Source organism: Serinus canaria, chromosome 11 (genome assembly GCF_022539315.1).
Source record: "Serinus canaria isolate serCan28SL12 chromosome 11, serCan2020, whole genome shotgun sequence".
NCBI classification, from domain to species: domain Eukaryota; kingdom Metazoa; phylum Chordata; class Aves; order Passeriformes; family Fringillidae; genus Serinus; species Serinus canaria.
In genome coordinates, this window is record NC_066325.1 from 2,391,686 (window position 1) to 2,415,930 (window position 24,245).

The following is a 24,245-nucleotide window of genomic DNA, read 5'->3' on the forward strand; positions in this document are numbered from 1 at the left end:
AAGCCAGGATCAGAAGGTGATAAATGGATGAAGCCCCCTGGAGAACATGTATTACCACAGTTTGGAAAGGAAATTTGGAACTACTCTTGACAGAGGGTGGCTTTTACCAAAGCTGGGACACTTGTGGAAGGACTGCAAAGATGTAAGGGCCATGGAAGCCAGAAAAGAAAGAAGAATGTCCCTGCTTCAGCTTCTGAAGGTGTGAGGAAAACTTACAAAGCACTTTCACTGCAGGACCAGTCCTGGCCCAGCTGCAGTGTGTTGGTGTGTTCTACCTTGGGCAGATTCTGCAAGCCAGTTCTTTCCCTCTTCAGGGATTCTGTGTAGCCTTCCCCCTTCCCCCTTTCCCCTTTCCCCTTTCCCCTTTCCCCCTTCCCCTTCCCTTTTCCATTTCCCCTTTCTCCTTCCTTTTTCCATTTCCCCCTTTCCCTTTCTCCTTCCCCTTCCCCTCCCTTGGCTTTCTTCTTGGCCAGGTTCTGTCCTCCCTGATATTTACTGGACTGTTTTTTGTGCCCTAATCTGAGGGGGCCTTGAATGAGGAAGGGTATTTATAGTGAGCTGCAGTGTTCTTTGGGTGGTGTTCATGCAGAGTGAGCTGCAGTGTTCTTTGGGTGGTGTTCATGCAGAGTGAGCTGCAGTGTTCTTTGGGTGGTGTTCATGCAGAGTGAGCTGCAGTGTTCTTTGGGTGGTGTTCATGCAGAGTGAGCTGCAGTGTTCTTTGGGTGGTGTTCATGCAGAGTGAGCTGCAGTGTTCTTTGGCTGCCTGCCATGAAACTGACACCTGTACAGGGCTGACTGCAGGGGAAGGTGGGCTGAAGGAACCTGTGTTGTGCTTTGTGAGGACATGTGATCTGCTAGGTCAGGGGAATGATGTAGAAAGTATTTCAAATGTCAACGAGGAGCAAAATTCTTTAGGCTTTTAATCTTGGTGAGTTTTCACTCGATTTAGTCAAACCCTTCCCAGATGCTAGTCACCAATGAGACTTTACTCTGGAAACTTGAAGACTTGAGGGTCTGTGTGATTCACAGGGGGGATCACTATCAGCCTAATGGGACCTTGGTTGGAACTTTAATTACAAGAAGACAGTAAAAAGCAATGTTTAAGAAAAAAAAAAAAATCCCCTTATCAACTTTTGTTGCTAGTCTAGTCAGGCTAAAAATTCTGCTTAATCTTAATGATTAGTAAGAGTTCTTCATTTCTGTTAAATAAATTACGAATTATTTGGAGGCAGTATATTAAAGGAGATCTAATCAAGATATCCAGAATCTTGTGACATATTTAAATCCCATAATATTTAAAAAAAACATTTTTGAGGGAGTAAAGATACTTTATATACAATTAGAGGCAGTATGATTAATAACCTTGGGCTCAGATTCAGCTGCATCCTTTGGGATTTTTGGGGTTTTTTCTACATCTCTGGAACCAAATATATGCCTTAATTACCAATCAAACAGTCAGTGAGGGCAGAACTGAAGTGTGGATGCATCTGCTTGGATTTGTATTAGCATTTCTTCCACAGATTTGGATCAGTGAGGCTCAGTGTACCTGCAGGTTTTGGTTGCTGTCAGGGAGAATGTGAATCCACACTGACTTAGATTTTCCAAACTAGCATTCCTGTCTGTTTTGCATCATTTGACACTTATGCCATGTGATAAAGCTGCAAAAGATAGGTGTTAGTGCAGGTAGTGTTAAATGCAGGAGCATTTAAGAGTTCTGAGAAGATTCAGGCCATTTAAAACCAGACAGTGTCATTTCTCCCCAGCCCTCTCTCTCATTATTGAGGTTTCAAGAGGAAAAGGAGATTTTGATATGTGAGAAACAAACCCATTTGGTTTGAAACCATTCTGCAAGGCTACAACATAAAATCTGAAGGCAAGAAAAGAAGAGCCAAATACTTTTGAGGTTGGGACACTCCAGGGTGGTACAAAGTCAGTGAGTGGACATTGCTCCTTTAATAGTTGTGTCAGAACTTCCTTTTCTGCAGAAACAGGCAAGTCAAGGCCTTCAGATCCAGTGGGACTGGGAAGCTCAGGATTTTGGAATGTGTTACAGAGGAACGGTGTTACTTTGCTGGTCAGGTATAGCTGCAAGGAAAGAGGTTTCTGAGCTGAAGGTAGAGAGTGGGAAAATGTGTTTGAAACCAGTCTTTATTGTAATTCTGGGTATTACCTATTTCTCATAGTTTAAAACAGGGAATTGTGAGGGAGAAGTAGCTCCTTGTAACGGGGGAGGCAAGGGATAAATCAACTACCAACCCTTTTATCTTCTGAATTTTTCTAAAATAGATTTTGCTTCTGCACATGTTCATTCTGGAGTGTTCATAAGCTGTATGTTTTGGTCAAGTGTGGCAGGCTTAGCTTTTTATTCTGAGCTGTCAATTTAGAAACTCACTATGAAAGAGCTCCAAGGTAAAATGGTTTTGATCATTACCAGCTGCTGTGTGCTTTGTAGACTGTAATATAAACCTGGCATTCAATTTTGGTAGGATGATCTAATGAAGTTCTGAGATTTATTTTAGATAATAAAAATGAACCCCCTTTTTTCAAGGCTAAACATGGATAAATTGTCAGATTCATAGCCCATCTCATATTATGTCTGCTGTGTTTTCCACAGTGCCTGAAATGGTCACTGTATGCCTGATTTATAAAGACAGTATCACCTTGATGAGTACACAGTGTGTCACTTGAGCAGGATTCATGTCTTTATGGATTTCAGTGGAGAAATATAATGTGAGACAATATAAATATTGCAGCTGCTTGCTCTATCACATTGTCTGTTTTATTGGGCAGGTTACCTGTGCTGTAGTGGTGTTGGTTTTTTTTCTTTTTTTGTTTGTTTGTTTTTTTATTTGTCTTGTTTTGGTTTTGGGTTTTTTTGTTGTTGTTGCTGTTGCTTTTTTTTGGTTTGGTTGGTTTTTTGTGGTTTTTTCCCCCCCTGTATTAATAAGAAAACATTATTCTGGTAACAGTGGTAAGGAAAACTCCTTTCCATTATATTTTGCAATAGGTGAATTAAATGAATTTGAGATCTGTAAATAAACGCAGTGTAAAACACTAAATATGATGCCACTCCTGCATTTTCCTCCTCATCAGAGGTGGGGAAGATAAGTGGAGCACTTGTAGATGAGACCCAAACCAGTCAGACAAGAGGGAAATCCCAGGCCAAAGCTCCCAGTGACCTGCCCTAAGTGTTAGCACACCTGGCTGCTGTAGGTGTAGGAGTATTGGTGTGAATGAATGCTGTGGAAGCAGGTCAGCTGTGTGACATTTTACAGAACAGACAGTAAAACTCTGTCCTGTGGAATTCAGGGGGGATCTGTGTGTGGGCTGGTCACCTTCACATGGCTTCTCTGCAGCTCCATCATGGCACATAGTAAGGGTTATACTGACTGGGTGCACACTCAAAACCAAGATAAAAGAACTTTTTCTCGTGATCATAATGTATGTTAGTCTGTATCCATGAATTTGAAGGTGAACTGTAGCCTGGAGCTTTCCTTTCCTGAGAAAGAAGCCACCTCCACTGGTGTTTAATGGGTTGGGACAAGCTCTCAGTGCAGTCGCCTTGGGCCACTGCTGCTGCTCTCTCTGCCTGAACATAATCTTAACACCTTCTGCAGCGCATGACATGCTCATGTTTGGATATGTTGGGAGGAAATTTCCTGTATTAAGTGAAAATAAATCTGGACAGAATTCCCAGAGTGGAGAATAACTGTGGAAAAGTTGGGTTGTGAAAGCCTCCTTCATTTTCCCTAACTTGACAGTGTCATTTTGAGTTTCATGAAAAAAAGAGAACACTATTAGAAATGGTCACCCACAGAGATCCCATAAACCTGAATCTGAAACATAGGGCCAGCACAGCAGTAATTTTTGAATTTAAACAGAATTTGGGTCTCATGCACATAGGTACATAATGGAAAACTTGACCTCTGCTGCAATTCTGATAAATATATCTTCAGTTAAAAAAAAAAAAAAGTTGGTGGCAAAAAGGGCATCAGATGGCAGAATTTGGACAAGCTTATTTGTCTAATTGTGTAAAAGTCACTGTGGCACAAACTGCCTGGAAAATGACTCTTGGAAGATTTATCCACACAGAAGGTGTTATGTACATGTGCTCCTTACCAGGTGCAAGTTAGTTGTGCACTAAGGTGTGTGTATGCACAGGACTTCCCAAAGTGTCATTTTAAACTAAATATTTGGAGTTCTGCCTTAAACCAGACCAGAAAATATTTTTACAAGGTTGACTGTTTCTCTTAGGCTTGTGGTAAAGCAATCATTCTTGTTCTCTAGCATGAGTCACAACTCACAGTGCCAATTACTGTATAAAATATTACTGAAATAGTTTGATGGCAGTGAGCAAGGCTTAGTCATGTCTGTCTTCCTCCTCTGTGTCACTTCTGGGCTCTCTTGCCCTCACTGCACTGTGATAATGCTTCAACATATTCCAGGATTAAATTGAATGTGGAAGGGGTGGGTGCCTGCCATTCTCAAAACTCAAATCCATTGTGAATCTTTAGTGCATGTTTCATTCTGGGCACCTCTGTTTGAAGGGATCCTTCTGAGATGTTTTGGCCCAGGTGACTGACCACTGGTAAGTACAGTGGTCACTAGTGTGGCTGAAGGGAATAGTGCCCTGCTGTTGACTCTGGTGCATTTTTTACAGCAGAATCATGCTGGCAGACATTAGAGATGCTTGTTTACAGACTTGCCTGTGAGGTTCCAGAGAGAGAAGCTGAGAAAATTGCTGGTCCTTCTTAAGTAGCTGTTGTCTTTGGACAAAGATTACATGCATCCTGCCATGTGAAGCTTGGGACACTTCCCAAGTCATTATTCAGGAGCGTGCAGGTGCATGCTGAGGCTCTGAAATCCCCACACAGAACAATGCCAACCTGACAATCATCCCTTGAAGCTCTATCAGCTCAACCAGTCTGTGCTCAGCCTTGCCTCTCATGTTGTGCTCTGAAAACAAACTGGTGCTGCATGCAGATGTGTTCCAGAGTCAGTGAAATGGAAATGGTGAGGCTGGGATTTATCCAGTGTGTTCCAAATATGCCCAGCCACATCTGTGATTTCTTGTTAGGGGTAGGAAAAGAACATCCTTCATCTCAATGTCACCAACTTGTATCAGGAAAGCAGCCATGGTTGAGGGAAACAACACCAGAAAAGAATGTTCATGTTTTATCTGTTCATTCCTGGTAATGTGGTACCAGTTGAGCTGGCCTGACAAATTAATTTGTGCTGCTGTACAAAGACACTAGAAACAACTATGTAAAAACAAATGCAGTAGTTTTATATACATTCAATGTATATAAAAATTAGAAAAGATAATTAATTATAATGCAGATGTTTTCTAAACATCCAATGTATTTAAAATTATAAAATATAATTGGTTATAATTAATAAAATTTAATGATATAAAATTAATTTTCTAATTAATTTTTGTCATTATATCTCCCTCCATGCATTTGCAAGTTTGTAGGTGCCTTAGCATGTATAATGCTATTGCATAGGGTTTTCTCCTAGGATCTTTATCTGGGTGTATATCAGCAGATGATTGTACATGGATTTGTCAAAGGTGTGCTCTTGCTGTCAGTGATGGTGTTGCCCAAAGAGGAAAAGCAGTGCAAAGAAATGGGGTTAAGTTCATGTACAGTGCAGGGCATGCAGTCCATGTGTGCACCTCTCCCTCACTCTGTGCATCCCTCTCTCTCAGAAAAGATCTCTTTGATCAGTGGATTTTCTCAGTACATTGCTCCAATGAGGCAGGGGAGGAAGGGAATCACCAGAATTCAGTGCCTACAATTTAAAAACTTTATAAACTCTTTACTTCAATCATTGTATAAGATGAGCTGTAAACCAACAAACCAAATTTTAGAATCAATTAAGTTGGTAGAAATCTCTGAGATCATTGAGTCCAAATTGGGGCAAAAAAAAGAGTGAACTCCTGTTCTTACTTCATATTCTCTCTTGACATTGTGCAGTCTGATGTGCTCAAACATCAGTGATTGTTACCAAGAAAGCACTGGAACCCAATCATGGAAATTCTGAGAAGTTGTGGACACAAGGAGTTAAGAAAACTCATTTTAATATCTTAATTCTTATATTTTTGGAGGCATAAGCCCCCATAAACTGACACTTCTGGTATGAGGTCAGCCATGGTAGGTACACATGGCAGTGGGGGGATTTAAAGGATAGAAACCCCAGCAAATCACCATCCCTCAGTTTGTGCACATTGCAAGGATGACTTTGTGGGTACACAAAGGTCTCAAGAGCATGACTTTGCTTAAGTCTCTATTAATTTCACTTATAGAGCATCCCAATATCAAATTCCTCAATTATCCCCTAATTAAAATATTATTGCTGTCTTCAGTTTCAGACTCTGCTGAAGTAGACAATAAAGTGCACACTTAGTTCACACAATTTGTTTTTGTGTCTGTGTTATTCTCTTTTGCTGCTCTAGGCTTTAGACCACTTTGAGGAGTATGGGGGGAGACTCTGTTCTGGTTTTTTGTGTGCCTTCACACCTCACCTTCTGTGGTAGCTGTAGCTGGGACCTTACCTCTGAATTTAAAGACCAATTGGATTGACACAATTATTTTTTCTAATATTTACCTTGGCTGACCTCTGAGCTAGACTTTGAAAGCAGGATTTTTTTAGTACAGTCTTTGATTTCCACTTTTCACAAGATATGAAATATTTCTCTATAAGGAGAAGGATAAAATATGAGAATGAATTCAGAATGAACACCTCTGAAAAAATTAAATTGCATTGAAATGAAAATGCCAAAATTTTATATGTGGGGAAAAAAAAAAGACAAGATAATCCAAAGGGAAATAAGCAATCTGAAAACTTACTACAATCTAGTCAAAATTATTGCTTTTTACTTAAAAATTTTGCTTGACATGGAAATATTAGTTACTTGTCTGCTGCCTTGGATTTTTTTGTTCGAGATATTGCTTTTCTTCTGGCTTTAAAAGGCATCTTTACAAACATTCTTTTAAAACCACTTGTTACCTTTTTTGTACTACTCAGCAGGGAACAGGAGCTGGAAGTAACAGAGCCAAATAATGCAACTGGCCAGTATTAATTACCTGTGAGTATTAGAGGGGTGCTTCTGTCTTCCTTGAGAAACTGTAAAACAGATGCTACTGTGCCACATACAGCTTGTTATAAACATGCAAATCATTGAGCAGTTTTTGTTTAAAGACAAAATAAAACCTGTCAGAGTCTTCACCTTCATTTGTCATTAAAAATGTAACTTCCCCGTTGTTATCTTTTACTGTAAATTAATTAAAAGAGATCTGGAGAGGGTAGTGGCAGGTAAAGTACAGGTTTGATACAATCAGAAGTTCAATTTTGCACTGGTATTGCTGGGGTATTTTCACTTAGACAATGAGCACTTGCTGATCTGGGAATGCACCGAGTCTTTCAGATGTAAATGTGAGTGAATCAGTTTATGTGGATGTGTAGATAAAGCTGAAAAGGAACTGGGAGGAGGCAGGAGAGTCAGGTTTTTGATGTGAATCCAGCTGAAGGGTTAAGTCCCTCAATCTTACCCTTAAAGCACTCTAAACTAGCAGAGGTGTGAACAGAAATGCTGCCCAGCTTTGTTCTGGCAGCCTCACAGAGCTGAGCCTGTGCAGGATGAGCTGAGGTTTTTCTCCCAGTGAGGCTCCCCTGCAGAGCAGAGTGAGCTCAGCACACCGAGCTCTGGGACCCCGACCTGCTGCCAGGTCAGAGCCTGAAAAAGCCCAGGGGGCTGCAATATCCAGCAGTCCTCTCCTGGTGCTGGTGGCTGCAGTACAGACCATCAGGGGCATCAATCAGAGCACCTCAGCCTCTCAGAGCACTAAACATCATTAACTGCTAAGGGTGGCTTCACTTCAACTCCTAGAGGTGGTCTTGGCTCCTCACACCCCAATCCACCCTCCAAGTATTCCCAGCACTACCAGGATGTGCTCCAGCTGCACTGGGAATGATCCCTGTGCCTTGTTCTCCCCTAGCTGTGCCTGCCTGGGCTGGGCACTCTGAGCTGTCAGACCCCAGCCTGATCCCAACTGGACCAGCAGAAACATTGCTCTGAATGCAAAGGCTGTTCTGCAGTCCTGTGAGCAGAGCAACAAGCCTTTGAGTGGGTGGAGAAGTGAGATGGGTGGGGGCTGCTGCAGCAGCAAGGCAGTGACTGAAAGGCAGGAGCATGGGCAGGCAGGGAAGGGTAACTGGTTTCATGGAACAGGGTAAGTTCCACATTACTTTTCTAATGCAATCAAATTTCCTCTGAATAAAAATGGAAAACATGATGTCAGCCTTGATATGTAAAGTATTTGTCAGTGAAGCTTTTACAACAAGGTCTTTTGAAACTTTTTTTTTTCCCTATTAAAATTTTTAAATCCCAAAAAATATACTGGGTGTTTCTGGGGAAACCTTAATGCCAGTTCTTGTGATGCATGAAACTACCCACATGAGGATCTGAATCTGGAAACAGATTAAAACAAGCATTGTTCCTTGGGTGTTTGCATTGTACAGCTGTGGTGCAATGTGGCTGTGAAATACAAACTCCAGAAGTTACTGGGGAGTCCAGGTTTGCCATTGTGATGGAGTTTGATCCTTGCTCCAGTATGGCCAGTTAAAGTATCATGTCAAGTGGATAAATGATGTGTAAACAAGGGTTCTGTATACAGAATTTGAGTGAAAATTTACAGAGCTGAGACTGGCTCAGTTGGTCAGAGCATGGTGCTGAGAATGCCAAGGGTGGGGGTTTGGTTCCTGTATGAACCATTCACTTGAGAGTTTGGCTTAAGAACTCTTCCAAACCAGAATATTCTGTGATTAGAGACAGTAACTAGTGGAAAGTCAAATATTTTATTCTCACAAGACACCCTGGTAGAGAAGAGAAAGTCCTCTCAAGCACAGAAATTGAACTAAAACACCTGGAATATTTTTTGCATGTAAGTCAGATATAATTGTTACTAAAATAAGCAAGTTCAAATTGTTTGCAGCAATGAAAAAAACCACCCTGTTGGGCAGGAAGTGGCATTTATTCTTGCTTGTTATTATGATGGAAAGATTTGATATTCCTGGTGACTATGAAGATTAAACCAGAGATTTATGTTAATGCAAAGGATTAAAAGAATTTTAATAACACTTATAAAGATGCAAATGTTCGCCTGCATTTTATCTTTTTGCAGATGAACGTGCCATAAGGGAAATATTGAAGGGGGAGAACACATCCTCACTCTGAATTCCAACATCTGGTTTAATACTGCTCTCACATGGTCATTAAGTATTAGTTGTTTCCACCAGTGTGTTTATGAACAGTGTAAGTTTGATTAGACTTTTTCTCCCTCACTTAAGAATATCAGGAATCAGTGGTCAACATCCACCTTCAAACACATGGGGTCTGTGCCTGTCTTCATGCCTTGTACATTTCAACAAACTGTAAATATTGCTCAGTGTGTTTTCCTTCTTGCTGCTCCATCACTTAAAGACTTATTTTCTGAACAGTGAAGAGCTTGAGATACTGGCTGCACTTTAGAATTGCCAGCTGTGCACCCCTAATTTCAAACACCCTGTCCCCCAAGTGCAAACACAGGCCACACCAGCCTGGAAAATTCTGTGCTTTATTTGGGGACCCTGACATATTATACATATATGTACATACATTTCATGTGGAGAAATTATAGAAAAAAATATGATTTGAAAAAGGAGGCAATTAAGGTGAAGGTGTAAACATCTGTTTATATTCTGCTTTGCATTTTTCCCTGCTCTTCCACCAATTGTTTGCTAGCAGGTAAGTACATATAAACAGATGCCACCCGGATTTGTCACTCAATTCAACTGATGTGACTGTGGAAATATCTAGGCCCTCAAATTAATATAAATCTTCAAAAGGTTTGGAGTAGTTGAACATCAAGTAATCCATATAGTAAAAGTCATAGCTTTGCTGTCGTTGAGAAGGAGAAAGCTGTGCAAAATACTGTTGTGTAATTTTAGTGGTAGTTCTTTCTTCATTGGAGTGACGATCTTTAAACTTGGGGAAAGTTAAATTTTGTGGAGCACCAATTAAGTGCAAGAAAAAGTTTGCATCTTCTTCCATACTTTCAAATTTCCCAACGAAGTCGTAGTCTATTAAACACGGGCTGCACAGCCTATTGACATGATCCCAGTGAATATCCATCCCCACTGGCCTGTGTACATCCAGCAGATACTGAATGAACTCTTTAAACTTGACCCCAGAGCCTGTCCTTAGAGCTTCTTTGGTGGCATTGACACGGTACCTGGAAATGATGGCTTTCCCAAAGACTGGGTGGTAGTAGTTGTTGGGATGTTCAAACTTGTCCCGAAACGCAGACACCAGCTTCTCAAAGGGCTCACGAATAAACAGCATTTTTGTGTAAGTGCTGAGCCTGTGGTAGATCCCCTTGTGGTCAAAGCCATCCAGCCTTTTCAGGTAGTTTCCATAGTGTACGGTGTTGTGCTGGATGTCCTTTGTGGAGGAGGCCAGCCCGTTCAGCACCATCAGCACCCGCTTCCAGTTAGAGCAGCCAGCTTTTGGCACCTCACAGTACAGAACCCTGTATTTATCCTCTACAAATATCCTAGACACGTGGTAAGGAGTGATTATTCTTCTGTTGTTACTCTTGTATTTTGAGCAAGTTTCCCTCATAATCCTCTTCCTTTCTCCTTGGATCTGATAGAGACTTTTCCACTTGCTGTTGTTCCTATCCTCGTATTTGAGTGTGGGCAGGTTGAGAATGGAGCTGTTCATGGAAATCAGAATTGGGCTCTTTTTAATTATAAACCTCCTCCTGCGTTTATGGAGCTTGATGGAATTAATTTCTTCACCTTTCTGCTGATCTTTCATAGCAAACATGATGCTGCTTTGCCTTCTGTCAGTGCTTTGAAGCTTGGTGGGCACACTTTCAGATGGCTCTAATGAATTGCTCTGCTTAACTGTTGCTGCTCTGTCTGCAGTACTTTTTCTTAATCTTCTGTCCTGGTTATTGCTGGAAACACAGTCCTGCTGAGGAAAAACAGATTAAAGATATTAGTAAATGAGAGATTGTCACTGCTTACAGCTTGCACCACTTCACGTGGATTTGCGGTAACTTTTAGAACTCTACAACAAAACGTGTTGTCACGAGCCCTCAGCACTGAGCTGTGCCTCTTCTCTTGTCCCCTTGTTCTGTGCTTCCAGGAAACTCACAGGCAGAGATGAACCTGATCTAAATTTCCAGTAAATTCTAGTTCCTATTTGGATTTACCTGTATTACTGTATTTTAGGTGGTGGACCCAGACCTTTGTCTTAGATACTGTTGAAATTTCTACAAAATGTATCTGATTATTTTGAGGACTTGCTTACTTATTCCAGACTGCCCCTGTTGTCACACAAACTGAAGGGTTTGCCTGTCTGGGCTGTGTGTTTCCCACCCCCTCCCCCCACATCAGTAATTTATCTTTGCAGCAAGGGCAGATTGGCACAGAGGGAAGCCCAGCAGGGAAGGGAGGGGGGTTTGGAGGGTTTACAGGGTGGAGTGAGATGTCAGTGTGGGCAGAGGGAAACAGGGAGGTGTCAGTGAAAATGCAGAGGTTTGGCACACAAGGCTTTGGGAAGGGCAGCATGAAGGGGACCCCAAAGGGAGGCTGGAGTGAGCTGGGCCTGGGGGCAGAGCAATGGGGACAGTGAGAGGTGGGGATGGAGCTGGGGCTGGGCTTAGATCAGCAAAACCAGAGTAACTACAGCAGGTCTGTGGGTCAGGCTTCAGGGACTTGCTCTTTTTCAGGGACTTGCTCTTTTTCACTGGGAGATCTCTCTGTTAATAGTTCTGCATACAGCCAAGGAGTGCTCCATCCATTCCTGCTTTTCCAAGTAGCTGAATTAAACCCTGTCTATGCCTCTAGGATTAAAATTATGTTCTGGTCACTGTTCAGCTGTGTGTCATCCCCTTTTTGAGGTCACTTGGATCACAGTAGTATGTGAACAACCATGGAGTATTTCAACAGAGGAGCATATGTAGTTGCAGAATGTTTATTGCTGACCCAAATTACTTAGTTAGAGGGCCTACAGTTTTAAATTTAAATTTTTGATTTTCAGTGTTTCCTCAATGGTATTTAAAACTGGCTTAAAAATAAGATAATGTGTGAATTTTAAGGTGTACAATTGGGGATTAGAAAGGTCATGCTCTTTCAGGGGCTCTTTAAGATTAAATCTTAATCAGTTTTACAAGTCTGTGTTGTCTGAAAAAAAGCAATGCAATAGGTGACAAACTTGTTCTGTCATGGAGGTTTTATCTGGTCACATTCTTGTTAAAGGTCAGAGAATAAAAAAGTCTCAGAAAAGAGATGCAAGGTTCATTACAAAAAACATTGGTGACAAAAAACCAAAACAATCAAATTGTACTTTGGAGGTGACTTGCTTACATTGATAATTACCATACAAAACTTAAACACAACAGATCAGTATTAAACACAAGTTTTAGGACACTTGCAGAATTCAGGTTGGATGCTTTGGCAGGGAAGGTGGTGTGCAGCCTGGGAAACCAACTGATAATTTGTTATGCAAAGCACTATTCAGTGGTTGGGAGTGATTCCTCACCTTCAGAGGTTGTTTCTGTAGTCAGAAATGTGTTTGTCTTTGTAAATACCAGATGTATTTCTAAACATTACCCTTTACAAAACTGGCTGTAATTCAATCCTATTTACCCATGACATGGCTGATATTTAAAGGTTATCAAATTCAGGCTTCCTGGAATTCTGGACCTTTAATGATGCTGAAGATCACCCTGGAGCTTTTGGGCAACATGAATGCCTCCTGTCAGGGCAAGGCTGGATGTAGAAGGTCGGCCTGGGGCTGCAGGGGAGCTGTCAGAAAGAGCCTGAATGAGGGATGTGGGACTCCAGGGGCTCTCCAAAATGCAGTTTATTGTATCCAAGAGGTTACAGCAGTCCAGGGCCGTGGGTGACAGAGCTGTGCCCACAGCTGTCAGCTCCAGCTGGAGTACCCTTTGCTTTTGGTTACATTGCATTATATACTTTGCTGAGCATCTTCATACAGTAGAACCAATCTATCCCTTAACTTTTACCTATAGCCTGCCATAACTACTAACATTCCCATATTCATGTTACCATTCTCCATTCACTCACAGTCAGTACATTACAGTTTGAGCTAGAAGCTGTTTTTCAGTTTTCTTGCAGTGGAAAATTCTGCGCCCTTTAATCTACTTGCACCATTTGCTGAGTTCTTTGCCTGTGCTATCTTTCTGCTTGGTAAAAACATCTTCTGGTTTGGGGTGGGTTTATCCTTTGCTCTAAGCCATACAAACCCCTTCTAACTCACACACCCTTTGCCTCCTTGGTTATCCAGTAAGACTGGCCCAGCAATTCTTTTCTTCTGTATCAAAACTTGCTCTCATTTCTATTCCTTCTTCAGATTCCACATTCAAAAATCTTTCTGCTAAGCATAAATATCTGTGAGACTCTCTTGTCAAACTTTCATCCTTCCCAATATCTGTCAATCCCTGTCACCTGCCCGGGATGGTGCAGCTGGGCAGGGCTGGGCACAGCTGGGCACATCTGGGCAGGGCTGCTCCTTTGCACAGTCTGCTCTCGTCCTTGCTGGAGGCAGCCCCACGCAGCCTGGCTGCCACTAGATGGGGGAATTTCACCAGAATTTTTCTGGAGCCTGTTTTTAAGCACCTCTCAAGGCATTCATTTGATCAGTGTGATTTCATTCAGAATATTAATATATGCAAAGTTTACAGTATCTTTTAGCAATATTCAGTCTAGGAAAAAACCTCATAAAACTGAAGTTGCATGGCTTATCAAATTCCTATTTTAAGAGGGAAATTTGCATTTTCATGGCAAAGTTTTGATGCATCTTTCCTTTTCAGTGTTTCATCTCCGGTGTAGTGGCCTTATCTGAGCCATCTCTATCTGTTCTCCATACTCTGAATAGGGGTACAATTCTCTTTATGTACTTCTGAAAACTTACTTTTTTTGGTTGCTGGAATCCCATGTTATATTTTATCCCTAAACAAAGAAAGAAAGTAAAGTAATTATTTAGAAATAAAAAACATTAGTTTCTTCTCTTCTAGACTGATACAGCCAGTGTTGTTAATGCAATGACAAATAAACCAATGGTGAATCATAATAAATGTCTATTCCATAGCAACAACAATCCTTCAAAGGCCTCTTTATGTATAGATGTCATAAAAATTGTGAAATTGAGTGAAAGACTCTTTGGCTTTCACCCTTTTACAGATGGGGAAACTGAGATGAACAAAAGTGATTGCTTAACCTCAGTTGAAAGGCCAGTAGCAGAACAAGAATCAGCTGAAGGTTAGAGATCTAAAACAAAACCAAAACCAAGCTGTCCTTTGTGTGTTTACCCAAACCTGTATGGCTTGGGCCCTGGAACCTTTGATAGGGCAGAATTAATCCTAATACCATCTTGCATGGAGTACTCTGCTGTAAAGGCAACATGCACTGGAGTTATGGGTAATATTTGCAGACTTTTGGAGAGGCAAACAACACAGAATCATATTTTCTCTCATCTTCTGACCTCTACAGTGATATTTACCTGAAAATAGAATAATAAAGATGTGAAAGTCCGAGTTGGCAGCTTTAGCTGATGTGTAGGGTTTCTCTCATGGCCATAACCTTTGTTAGGTATAACTTAATAATGCAGAAATGGATAATGGAAACACTGCTGAATGATGACATTTGTTTGGGGCTTTTCAACTGCTGGAGCTGTTGTCATGACTGTCAATGCTGCTCAAAGATTCAGTTTAATGAGTCTGCATGATGACTCCACAGCCTTTTGGACAAGGACTATTACAGCTCAAGGTCTTGCACAGCATTAAGTGAAGGCTCAGCCAGCCCCGGAAAGCTCTCAGAAACTCCTGGCATGACAGTTCCCATTGGGACCTGCTGCAGGGAAAGCAGCAAGTGCAGCCTAGATGATCAGGCATGCTTTATTTTTGAAATCAGATCTACAAACTGATATTTGTGGTAGAGTCGAAATAAAATTAGATATTTGATAGTAGAGTCTAAATAAAATTGCTCTGATGATTTCTGTGCTCCAGGAGCTCCTCTAAGGGTGCTTATGATCCTTGTTTGAGCCTTAACTCCACTTCTGCCATTTGTCAGCAATGAACTCAAGGTTGTGTGGGATAGTGTGATTCTGTGCCTATTCAAGTAAAGAGTATATTGTTTTTACTCCATCAGAAATAAATTCTGGACACCTCACAGAAGGAGTTTAAGGCTTTCCTTAGCTGCTTCTCAAAAATGTTTAGCTGCAAATTAAAGTCAGAAGGTGTGTATTAAAGAGAAATAGAGCTTGTCTAAGAGAAACAGAGCTTGTCTAAGAGAAATAGAGCTTGTCTGCAGCATTCCTGTGTGGGCTCTGGAGACCTGAGGCTGATTCTGCTGCACCAGGAGATGCTCCTGAGCTGTTCTGCAGTTCCTGATGTGATCAGTTAAAGAACCACAATTATTCCACTGGTGTGTCATGTGCTACAGAGCAAGGCAGGGCAGGAACCTGCTGCCCAAAACCCAGCAAAACCTGAGCAGCAGCACTTTGAAACAACCATGCTGATCTGTTTATACCATGGAAATGCTATATTTGTCAGTAAATGTAACTGCTTCTCTTTTGCTAACCCTAAGGGCCTAATTTGAAGCTGTTTGAGCTGCTTGGCCTTTGCTCTGAGGCATCATTAACACAGCTACTTGGAGTAGTGATTTATAAGATGTTCCCTTTCCAAAAGTATTTTGAGGTTTTTGCAGCTGAAAACTTAAATAGGTGAGGGAAGACTTTTGGTCACTTATCAAAACACTGGGGAAGTAGTTCAGATGGAATCAGTCACAAATACTGAGCATTTGTTGGCTCCAATTTATAATTTAGGTTCCTTCAGTTGTGATTGTTTGTTCTGACTAAAAGCAAGCTCTGGTACCTTGTGGCAAAGCCACATACTTTGTGTAATTACCTCTTAAATTTGGTGCCACGACTGATAATTATTAATAAAATCTCACAAAAGTGCAAAGAGCAAGTATGAGACCCAACTATTTTGTGGTTAATTATGATTGTGTTTTCACAGTAGTGTTTCATAAAGATAACTTATTTGAGAGATTAATATTTTGTACTGATGTGCTTTGCTTTGAAAAATGAAAAATAAATGCTAGGAGGAGATGAGTAACCATTTAAAAAATGGTTATTCATTTACTGGCTTTAAGATGTAATCAGAACAATAATTCCTGCTTAATATAAATGTTTGGTGAAGCACTTGCCAATCTCCTTGATGTTTTCTGAATTTGTGACATCTAAATTTGGCTTCTTTTCTTTGTCTTTCTCATGATACAGTCTGTCACTTTAGATTTAAATCTACATGATAAAAACCTCTAAGTGCAGTGAAGGCAGGGAAGTTCTATTGCACAAATCTATTACACTAATCAAAATCTGAATTTATTGTTATGCTGCACCTTTACTATTCATATTGTACGGGTCTGTGATGTTATTGCCCAAAGGGTCATATTTTTGGCCATAAATAAAGCACTGGTGTCTGGTACAGGCAGTTGAAGCAGTGATCAATAATTCTAGGTGCCAGATGTGATGAGGCCAACATCTCCCTGTGCCCAGACACAGAGGGAACAGCAGGGACAGACTCATTCTCTAATTACAGATTGTTTGTGCTGGTTTTCTTTGTGTTCTTTTCTCTTCCTCTTGTGGGACCATGGCTTGGCCAGCCCTGTGTTTTATCCACACAGTGAAATCCACTGTGAGCTATTCTTTATTTTCTTTTCCAAAGGCTACCAGCAACCCAATAAAATGGCTTTCATCTGCCTTGTGTCATAGTGTCTAGTTTTACCATTCTGCCTTCTCCTCTGTCTCTGCTTCAAGACCTAATTTTGGTTTGCCTCTGGTGTTTTGCTCTGGTTTGAGACTCAACTACAGCTGAGGTATTTTTTAATAAAAATGATAACTTCAATTCTGCATCTGCAGCTCATCCCTTAAAGGGCTGCTGTGCACAGAGTGCTCTCGTTTGTCTCACCCAAACAGATTTGTGAAATTTACTCTGGGATGGATGTTATGGCATTTCAGGAACATCTGTGTCAAGTGTCCTACCCACATGTGCCCCAGTCTTAGGTCTTTTCTCAGAGACAGCAATGAGTACTTAATTGCACAATGATTAATAAGTAGTACTCAGAATTCTGATCAACATGAAAACAATTTAGCTGGAAGAAGATTTTCCCAAAAATACTGCTCAGAAAATCGAGATAGATTTTTTCCTTTTTCTTTTTCTTTTTTTAAATTTAAACTTAACTCAGCTTGTACAGTATAAAAGACCTGCCCATATCTGATCCTAATTTACTCTGGTGTCCAGCTGTTTGCCTCTTTTAATTAAATTACTCACTAAAGACATTTAGCTAAAGATTGCTACCATAATAAGTTATTTGGTTTTACATCTATATAAAATATAGATTTAGTATACACATCTGGAATATGGTAAAATATAAAAGCCTCTAAAACAAAAGCATTTTCTACAAAAACAAGGCCTAATTAGAACAGACTTAGTGTGTGTGCCTGTTTTAACTATGTGCTGTAAATCCTTTTCCTAACATAATCTTACAATTTCATTTGGAAAAATGTCTTCAGAAGTTCCATCTAAGACACACAGAACATCTCACTTTGATACAGATGGAATTAATGAGGCCAAGTGAAGAAGGCTTAGCAAAGCAGCAGCACATCTTCAATTGTACATCAGGAGAGAAGCCAACCTGTGCAGTGAATCTGAATAATCTGATATCTAAATAAAAACATAAATATTCTAAATATCTAATTAATCTAATCCTCTGAGCTCCAGAGAGGCTGCAAGTGTGTGATGGCAAACCCTGCCTGTGGGTGTGGGGGTCAATGGGCATGTCCAGCCCTTGGCAGGCAGGTTTGGTGCTGGTTTCCTCTGCACTGAAAAGGTGGAATGTTTCTGGGGCAGTCTCCAAACCAGCCTTTGCAGCTCTAAGTAGTTAATCTTGGCTCTTTGAGTAAAGAGCTTCTTTCCCCCCCTATTTTTGGAAGACATCAGAAGTTAAGCTGCTGAGGTTTGGGGTTTTTTAGTGTCTTGGAGCTTTCTTTCATGTGTGAGTTCCTTTGTAACTCAGGTAACATTTGTCCTGAATGCTGAGCTTTTTGTTTAAATCCTACCATTGTCAAGCACACAAGTTCTAATAGTTCAAATACTATTTGAGGAATTTTGGACTCTGACTGATGGCTCATTCCTGAGAAGTTGTTGTGAAGTAGAACAGTTCCCAAAAAGAGAGCCTCATCTTCCCCTCTGCAGTGCTGCTGTTGTGCCAGCACACCATCACTTTCCATTGCTCTTGTGCTTTTCTGTCCAGGCCAGCTCCAGAGGGGCAGACACTGGATCTAGGTGAAGCTGTCCTGGGTGGAACTGTGGTGTCATTCCTGCATCCCCCAGGCAGCATGCACTGCACCCTTGTGCTGCTGCATTTGTGTCAGGGGGTGCTCAGGGTGGCAGCAGCTTGTGTGCACTCCACTTGATTAAAACCCCATTACTCTGGCTTTTTGTGACTGAAATGACTTTCCATCTTAATGAAGCAAGGGAGTCTCTGGACAGAAGAACTGTATGCAGGGAAAGCAATGCAATTCTGAAGGGCATAGCCTGGAAATAATTAAAAACATTCAGTTCATCCATCAGTTTGAGCAAGAAAAAATTACAAATCGGGGAGCCAAAGCAGAGATCAGTACACACATTAAGTGACTTTTAATATTTGCCTCTTGAGGACTTTCATCCTGTCAGAGAAGTTGGGATTCCCAGGTGATTGATGCACCAGTAGCTGATCCCTGTGCTGGAAGCAGCAAACCTGTTCTGAGGCACAGTCCTGCCATGGTGTCACTGCTTCCCTCCTGGTCCCTCATTGCCATGTGTCCCTCTTAGCAGCGCAGTTTAGACCACCCTTCCCACATGGCTGACCTTCCTTTCCCAGGAAGGGAATCTTGGAGTAAAGATCAGCTGGGCACCCCTGTTTGGAGGCACAGCTCCCACCTGAGGATGCTGTCCCTGCCTGCACAGCATTTCTCAGACTAAATACCCAGATTATCTTCCTGCTGCTGTTTCCCCTGCCTTGTTTGACACTGATCAAATGCCAGGCACCCACAAAAGTCACTCACTCGTGCTCCCCTGCAACAGCTGGGGAGAGGAGAGGGGAAAAAATGACTGAAAGGTCCATGAGTTGATATTAGGAAGGGAGAAAACACTCCAATGGCAAAACAGGCTAAACTTAGAGGTGCGAAGGGAATTTTATTACCAACAAAGTCAGAAGAGGATTATGAGAATTAAAATAAGCCCCTAAAAACATCTTTTCTACTCCCACCCCTCCCTACTTCCCACCAACAGCTCAGGGAGACAGGGCAGGGGGTTTGGTCAGTCCATCACCTGAGATTTCCACTGCTCAGGGAGAGGAGTCCTTCCCCTGTGAGGCCATGGAGCTCCTCCCATGGGACACAGCTCTCTGTGAACTTCTCCAGCCTGGATCCACTCTGAGAGCAGCAGCTCTCAGTGCCCTGCTGCAGCCTGAGTCCCTCCCAGGGGCACACAGCCCTCCCAGACCTGCTGGGATGGTCTCTCTCTCTCTCTCCAGGGCTGCAGTGCCCAAGGTCAGGCTGCTCCAGCCTGGCAGCAGGGCCTCTCTGTCCCCTGGGTCTGCCCCTGGCTCACAGCCCCACCCAGGGATGCTCCTGCCCTGGTGTGGGACCTCCCCAGGGGCTGTTCATGGATCTCTGATCCCCCCTGGATCCCCATTCCCTGGGAGTGGATCTCTGATCCCCCTGGATCCCCATTCCCTGGGAGTGGATCTCTGATCCCCCTGGATCCCCATTCCCTGGGGGTGGATCTCTGATCCCCCTGGATCCCCATTCCCTGGGGGTGGATCTCTGATCCCCCTGGATCCCCATTCCCTGGGGGTGGATCTCTGATCCCCTGTGGATCCCCATTCCCTGGGGGTGGATCTCTGATCCCCCTGGATCCGCATTCGCTGGGGGTGGATCTCTGATCCCCCTGGATCCCCATTCCCTGGGGGTGGATCTCTGATCCCCCCTGGATCCCCATTCCCTGGGGGTGGATCTCTGATCCCCCTGGATCCCCAGGGGCTGTGGGTGGATCTCTGATCCCCCTGGATCCCCAGGGGCTGTTCATGGATCTCTGATCCCCCTGGATCCCCAGGGGCTGTTCATGGATCTCTGATCCCCCTGGATCCCCAGGGGCTGTTCATGTGTCTCTGATCCCCCTGGATCCCCAGGGGCTGCAGGGCACAGCTGCCTCACCATGCTCTCCCCCTGGCCTGCAGAGGGATCCCAGCTCTGGCTCCTGGGGCACCTCCTGCCCTCCCTCCCCAGTGCCCCTGGTGTCTGCAGGTTGTTTCCCTCCCGTGCTCTCACCTCCTCCTCTTCTCTAGCTGGAATTAACAGTGCCTCCCTTTGTCCTGATTTTCCTGTTAAAGGTGTGTTCCCAGAGGCATTGCCATCACCTCTCCCTGGCCCTGGCCAGCAGCAGGTCCGTGTTCAGAGCCCTCAGGGACACGGTGGGAGCTTCCAGCAGCTGAAGTCCCCTCTGTGTCCCCCCTGACACCAGGAGCCAGGCCATGCAAAACCAGCACAGCCCCTGAGAAAGGCTTTGCACTCCTGCCTGTTGGCTGTACGTTTTGTGTTGTTACTAGTCAGAAATACCAACTCTTGAAGCTGCTGTTTATTTTTTCATTATTCTCAACACAGCCTCATGTGAGAAATAATTGTTTTGATATGGGTTGCCTCTCAAATTTTTTATTTGTCAAAGTGAAAGCAGGAGAGAAGCAGAAACAGAAACACTTTAAAGAAATAAATTCCTTTTGAATCAAAACAGAAATAAAATGTTACTGTGTCATTCTGGTAAGTCCCACTACCTGCACAGCTGGCGTTGGTAGCTGAGGTTTGTCTGAATCTGTGGTGTTACTTTTGCCCAGAAAATGATCCATTTGCATCCAGAATTTGCAATGGGGCTGGGAACTGTCCTCTGCTCTGCTGGTGAGATTGGAAGCTGGCTGAGGAAAAGATTCTTTTATTAACAGGGATTTGGAAACCCTGATACTTCTTTGACTTGCAGCACACTAAGAGAACAGATATATGAACTCTACAAGAAAAACACCTAATATTGTGCTTTTTCAAAATGGTCTTATATTCTAATATAAACTGAATCCACCTTCTTGACTAAAGAATGATGGAACTTAGGCTTGCTCTGTTTCCATGATACCCAATAAAGGGAGGGGCATGGCACATTTATATTGGAGGCTTAATTGAAAGAGTAGGAGGAGCTGTTTGTGAATTCATTTTGAGGAAGCTACAACTGCTTGTTTACTTTGTCTCCTTTGCTATCTAGCCATACTAATTGGAACTTGCCATTTTCTGACTTAATTTATATTCGATGAGAATTCTATAAGGAAAACAGAAAAGTCAGGTCTGTGTTATTGCATTCCCCACTCCTTCTTTGGACCTGTCCCTGGGAATACTGTTAATTAACATCATTAGCTTTCAGGCACTGTCAGCAGTTACTTGCAATTTCTACTTAATACCTTTCAGTTATTCTTCAGTCTCATATTTAATATTTGCATATTGCCTTCGTAGCATGACTTTGGCAAGGACATTACACTTTCCCAGATTTATTAAAAAGTAAAAGCTAAAGTTTAAAATCTAGCACTGCATTTATATTTAGTAGCCTGTAGAACTATTCAGGTAACCAGAGGAATTTCAATGAATTTCAAGCAAGCACTTCATGTAATTTGACTTCATGTAGCTCCTTGGAAGAGCTCATCCAGAACCCAGAAATGTTTCAAGACATTGTGCAAGTCAGACACGAAAGCTTCACTGGTCCTTCCATTGGAGGGGAGACAAAATGATACAGGTGGAATTTTGGACTCCTTTCATGTCACTGTGCAGAAATGTTCTTTTGGGAAAGAAAGCACAAATGGAAAGAGAGAAGGCTGCAGGCAAAATTGAAAAAGTAGATCTACACAGGCATGCCTCTGAGTGCTGAAGCTCAGTGCTTTGATAGATTGACTGTAGATCAAAGAGCACAGATGTGTATCCAAATGGTGCATATTATTATGTTACCATCAATTAACTGGAACTGAGAGAGTTTCCCTTTCTCATGGTTGGTTATTGACAAGGCTTCTCAGTATAAGAGATCAATATGGAACATTAAAAAAAAAAGGTTAACACCTGCAACAGCTACAAAACTTGGTGCAGGCAGGGTGATAATTGGACAGACTTGGATCCATGCCCTGTGAGAAAAAAGCACTTCTTGGGAAGCTCAGTGTAAGGGGTTGAGCTCCTTGCCAGGCCCTTTAACTCCTGAGCCCAGTGGGGCTCTGCTCTTTGTCATTCCTCACTGGCTCTACTCTTCTTTGTGGAAGGCTTTCTCTTTCTTGTTAAGGAGCTCACTTGCACTCCTTCAGCCAGATTTTCATGACCATTCTATTAGCTAGAATAACAAGGGTGCCTGAGAACAATGTCCTGAATTGACTTTCCTATCAGTAGGACTAAGGGAGAAATGGTTCTGCTCAAAAACTGAGTGCTGAATACTTCCAGGATTTAGGTGGCATTAGATTGACCTGAGGTGCAACCCAGGTAGGAGGAGTCAAAGTGCCAGTGTTGAGTTTTAGGAAGCTCAATACTTTTTAAAGGTATGGGGAGGCCATTTAAAGGTGCTCTGAACCTTTTGGAATTCACAAAGTCTCCCTCAGTAAAGTGGCAGTTTGATGTTCATGTTTTCTGCTTGGCCCTGCAAAGTTCAATGAAAATTGGTAGTGGAACACCTGGACAGTCTAAAATGGACACAATGCCTCATGTGGTGTGTGCCTGAGAGGTTAAGGTGCTCCCAGGACATAAGGATTGATCTAAACAAAGCTTTATACCATGTGAATGTTGAAAGACAATTTAGCAGCACTGGGACCTGGAGGACATTTGCTCTGTTAACTTCAGCCCACAGCTCTCACCACTACAAACTGGATGTCCCAGACTCTGATGCATTTGCAGCTTGGTTCTGGCACTGGAGGGAAGCCTTTGGTACCTCTCTCCCTGTGCAATTCCCAGCACTGCTCTTGTCTCCATTCTCCCCCACTTGGCTGCCCATACCCAGAGTCAGGGAGCTGCAGCTGCAGGGACAGCTTTCACCTACCCACGTGGCATCTCTCACTCTCCTGCTCCCTGTCAGGTCACTGCACTTCATCCCCTCCTCTGCACAGCTCAGAGATGGGATCTGGCAGAGAAGCAAGGGAGCTGCTGCAGCAGTGGTGGGGCAGGGCACCTCAGGAATGTGGGGAGAGAAAAGCAGCCTCCTGTGGGGGTTGGTGACTGTTCTGTCCATCTGCACAGCTGGGTGAGCTACACTGCTCCTCCAAAGTGGCCACATCTGCTCTGGCAGGGAGAACAGACAGGTGCTCCCCACTTGGGCACTCTTCCCTTTCCTCCCCAGGAAGGCTGGCATACAGGTACTATCATCTTATCACAGGGATTCCATACTGTCATCTCCTTATCACAAAAGTTCCACACCTTCTTGGTGCTTCTCGTGGGCAGCTCCTCAGAGCACTGACTCTTTCCTCTTCACAAAGCAGCCAACTGACTCCACCTCCCTCTCAACCACCCACCCCACTCTTTTACAGCACTCTTCTTCTCATTGCTCACAGCTGTGGCCATTAAAGTCAGGCCTGCTCCTAATCTTTGATAATTGGCCCAGCTGCAACTCCTTAGAGGTAGGATTACTTTCCACACTATCTTTATTTTCTTACATCCTATCCCCCTGCATGCAGGAGGCAGAGAGCTCTGCTGTGGCTGTTTCTCTCTGTCAGTCTGAACTACCAGTGGTACCTGAAGTGAGATCCCTTCTGCCACTGCCATTTTATGGGCACATCTGCATTTTTCATTCACATATTATGGCACTTGCTGATTTTCCTAGTACCCAGTGCAGAATGCTGCATCAGCCCAGGGAGGGACTGTATGAACTGGGAGAGGGATTGTTTGCACATACCCTGTCAGCCCAAATTTGGGATACAGTTGCTGTGACAATTGGACCATCTGATTTTTAAAGTCAGTGTATACAAACAGTGAGCAGCCAATTGATTGCTGAATATGGTTAGCTGGGAATGGGACTTTTATTTAGCTGATGAAAGTGTGTGAAAGTGCCTGATTTCACTGATCCCTTTCCTGT

General features: G+C 42.8%; 1 protein-coding gene across 1 annotated transcript in view; it reads right to left on the bottom strand.

Moving 5' to 3' along the window:
* Nucleotides 1-9,868: 9,868 nt before the first annotated feature.
* The window catches only part of CHST8 (carbohydrate sulfotransferase 8), a 148,833-nt gene continuing 134,456 nt past the window's right edge, over nt 9,869-24,245 (bottom strand). The window contains exons 2-3 of the mRNA XM_050978905.1: nt 13,988-14,025; nt 9,869-11,017 (exon numbers count right to left, since the gene is read on the bottom strand). Of these exons, the coding sequence (XP_050834862.1) occupies nt 9,869-11,017; nt 13,988-14,025 (1,187 nt within the window). The remainder of the gene's footprint in view (nt 11,018-13,987; nt 14,026-24,245) is intronic.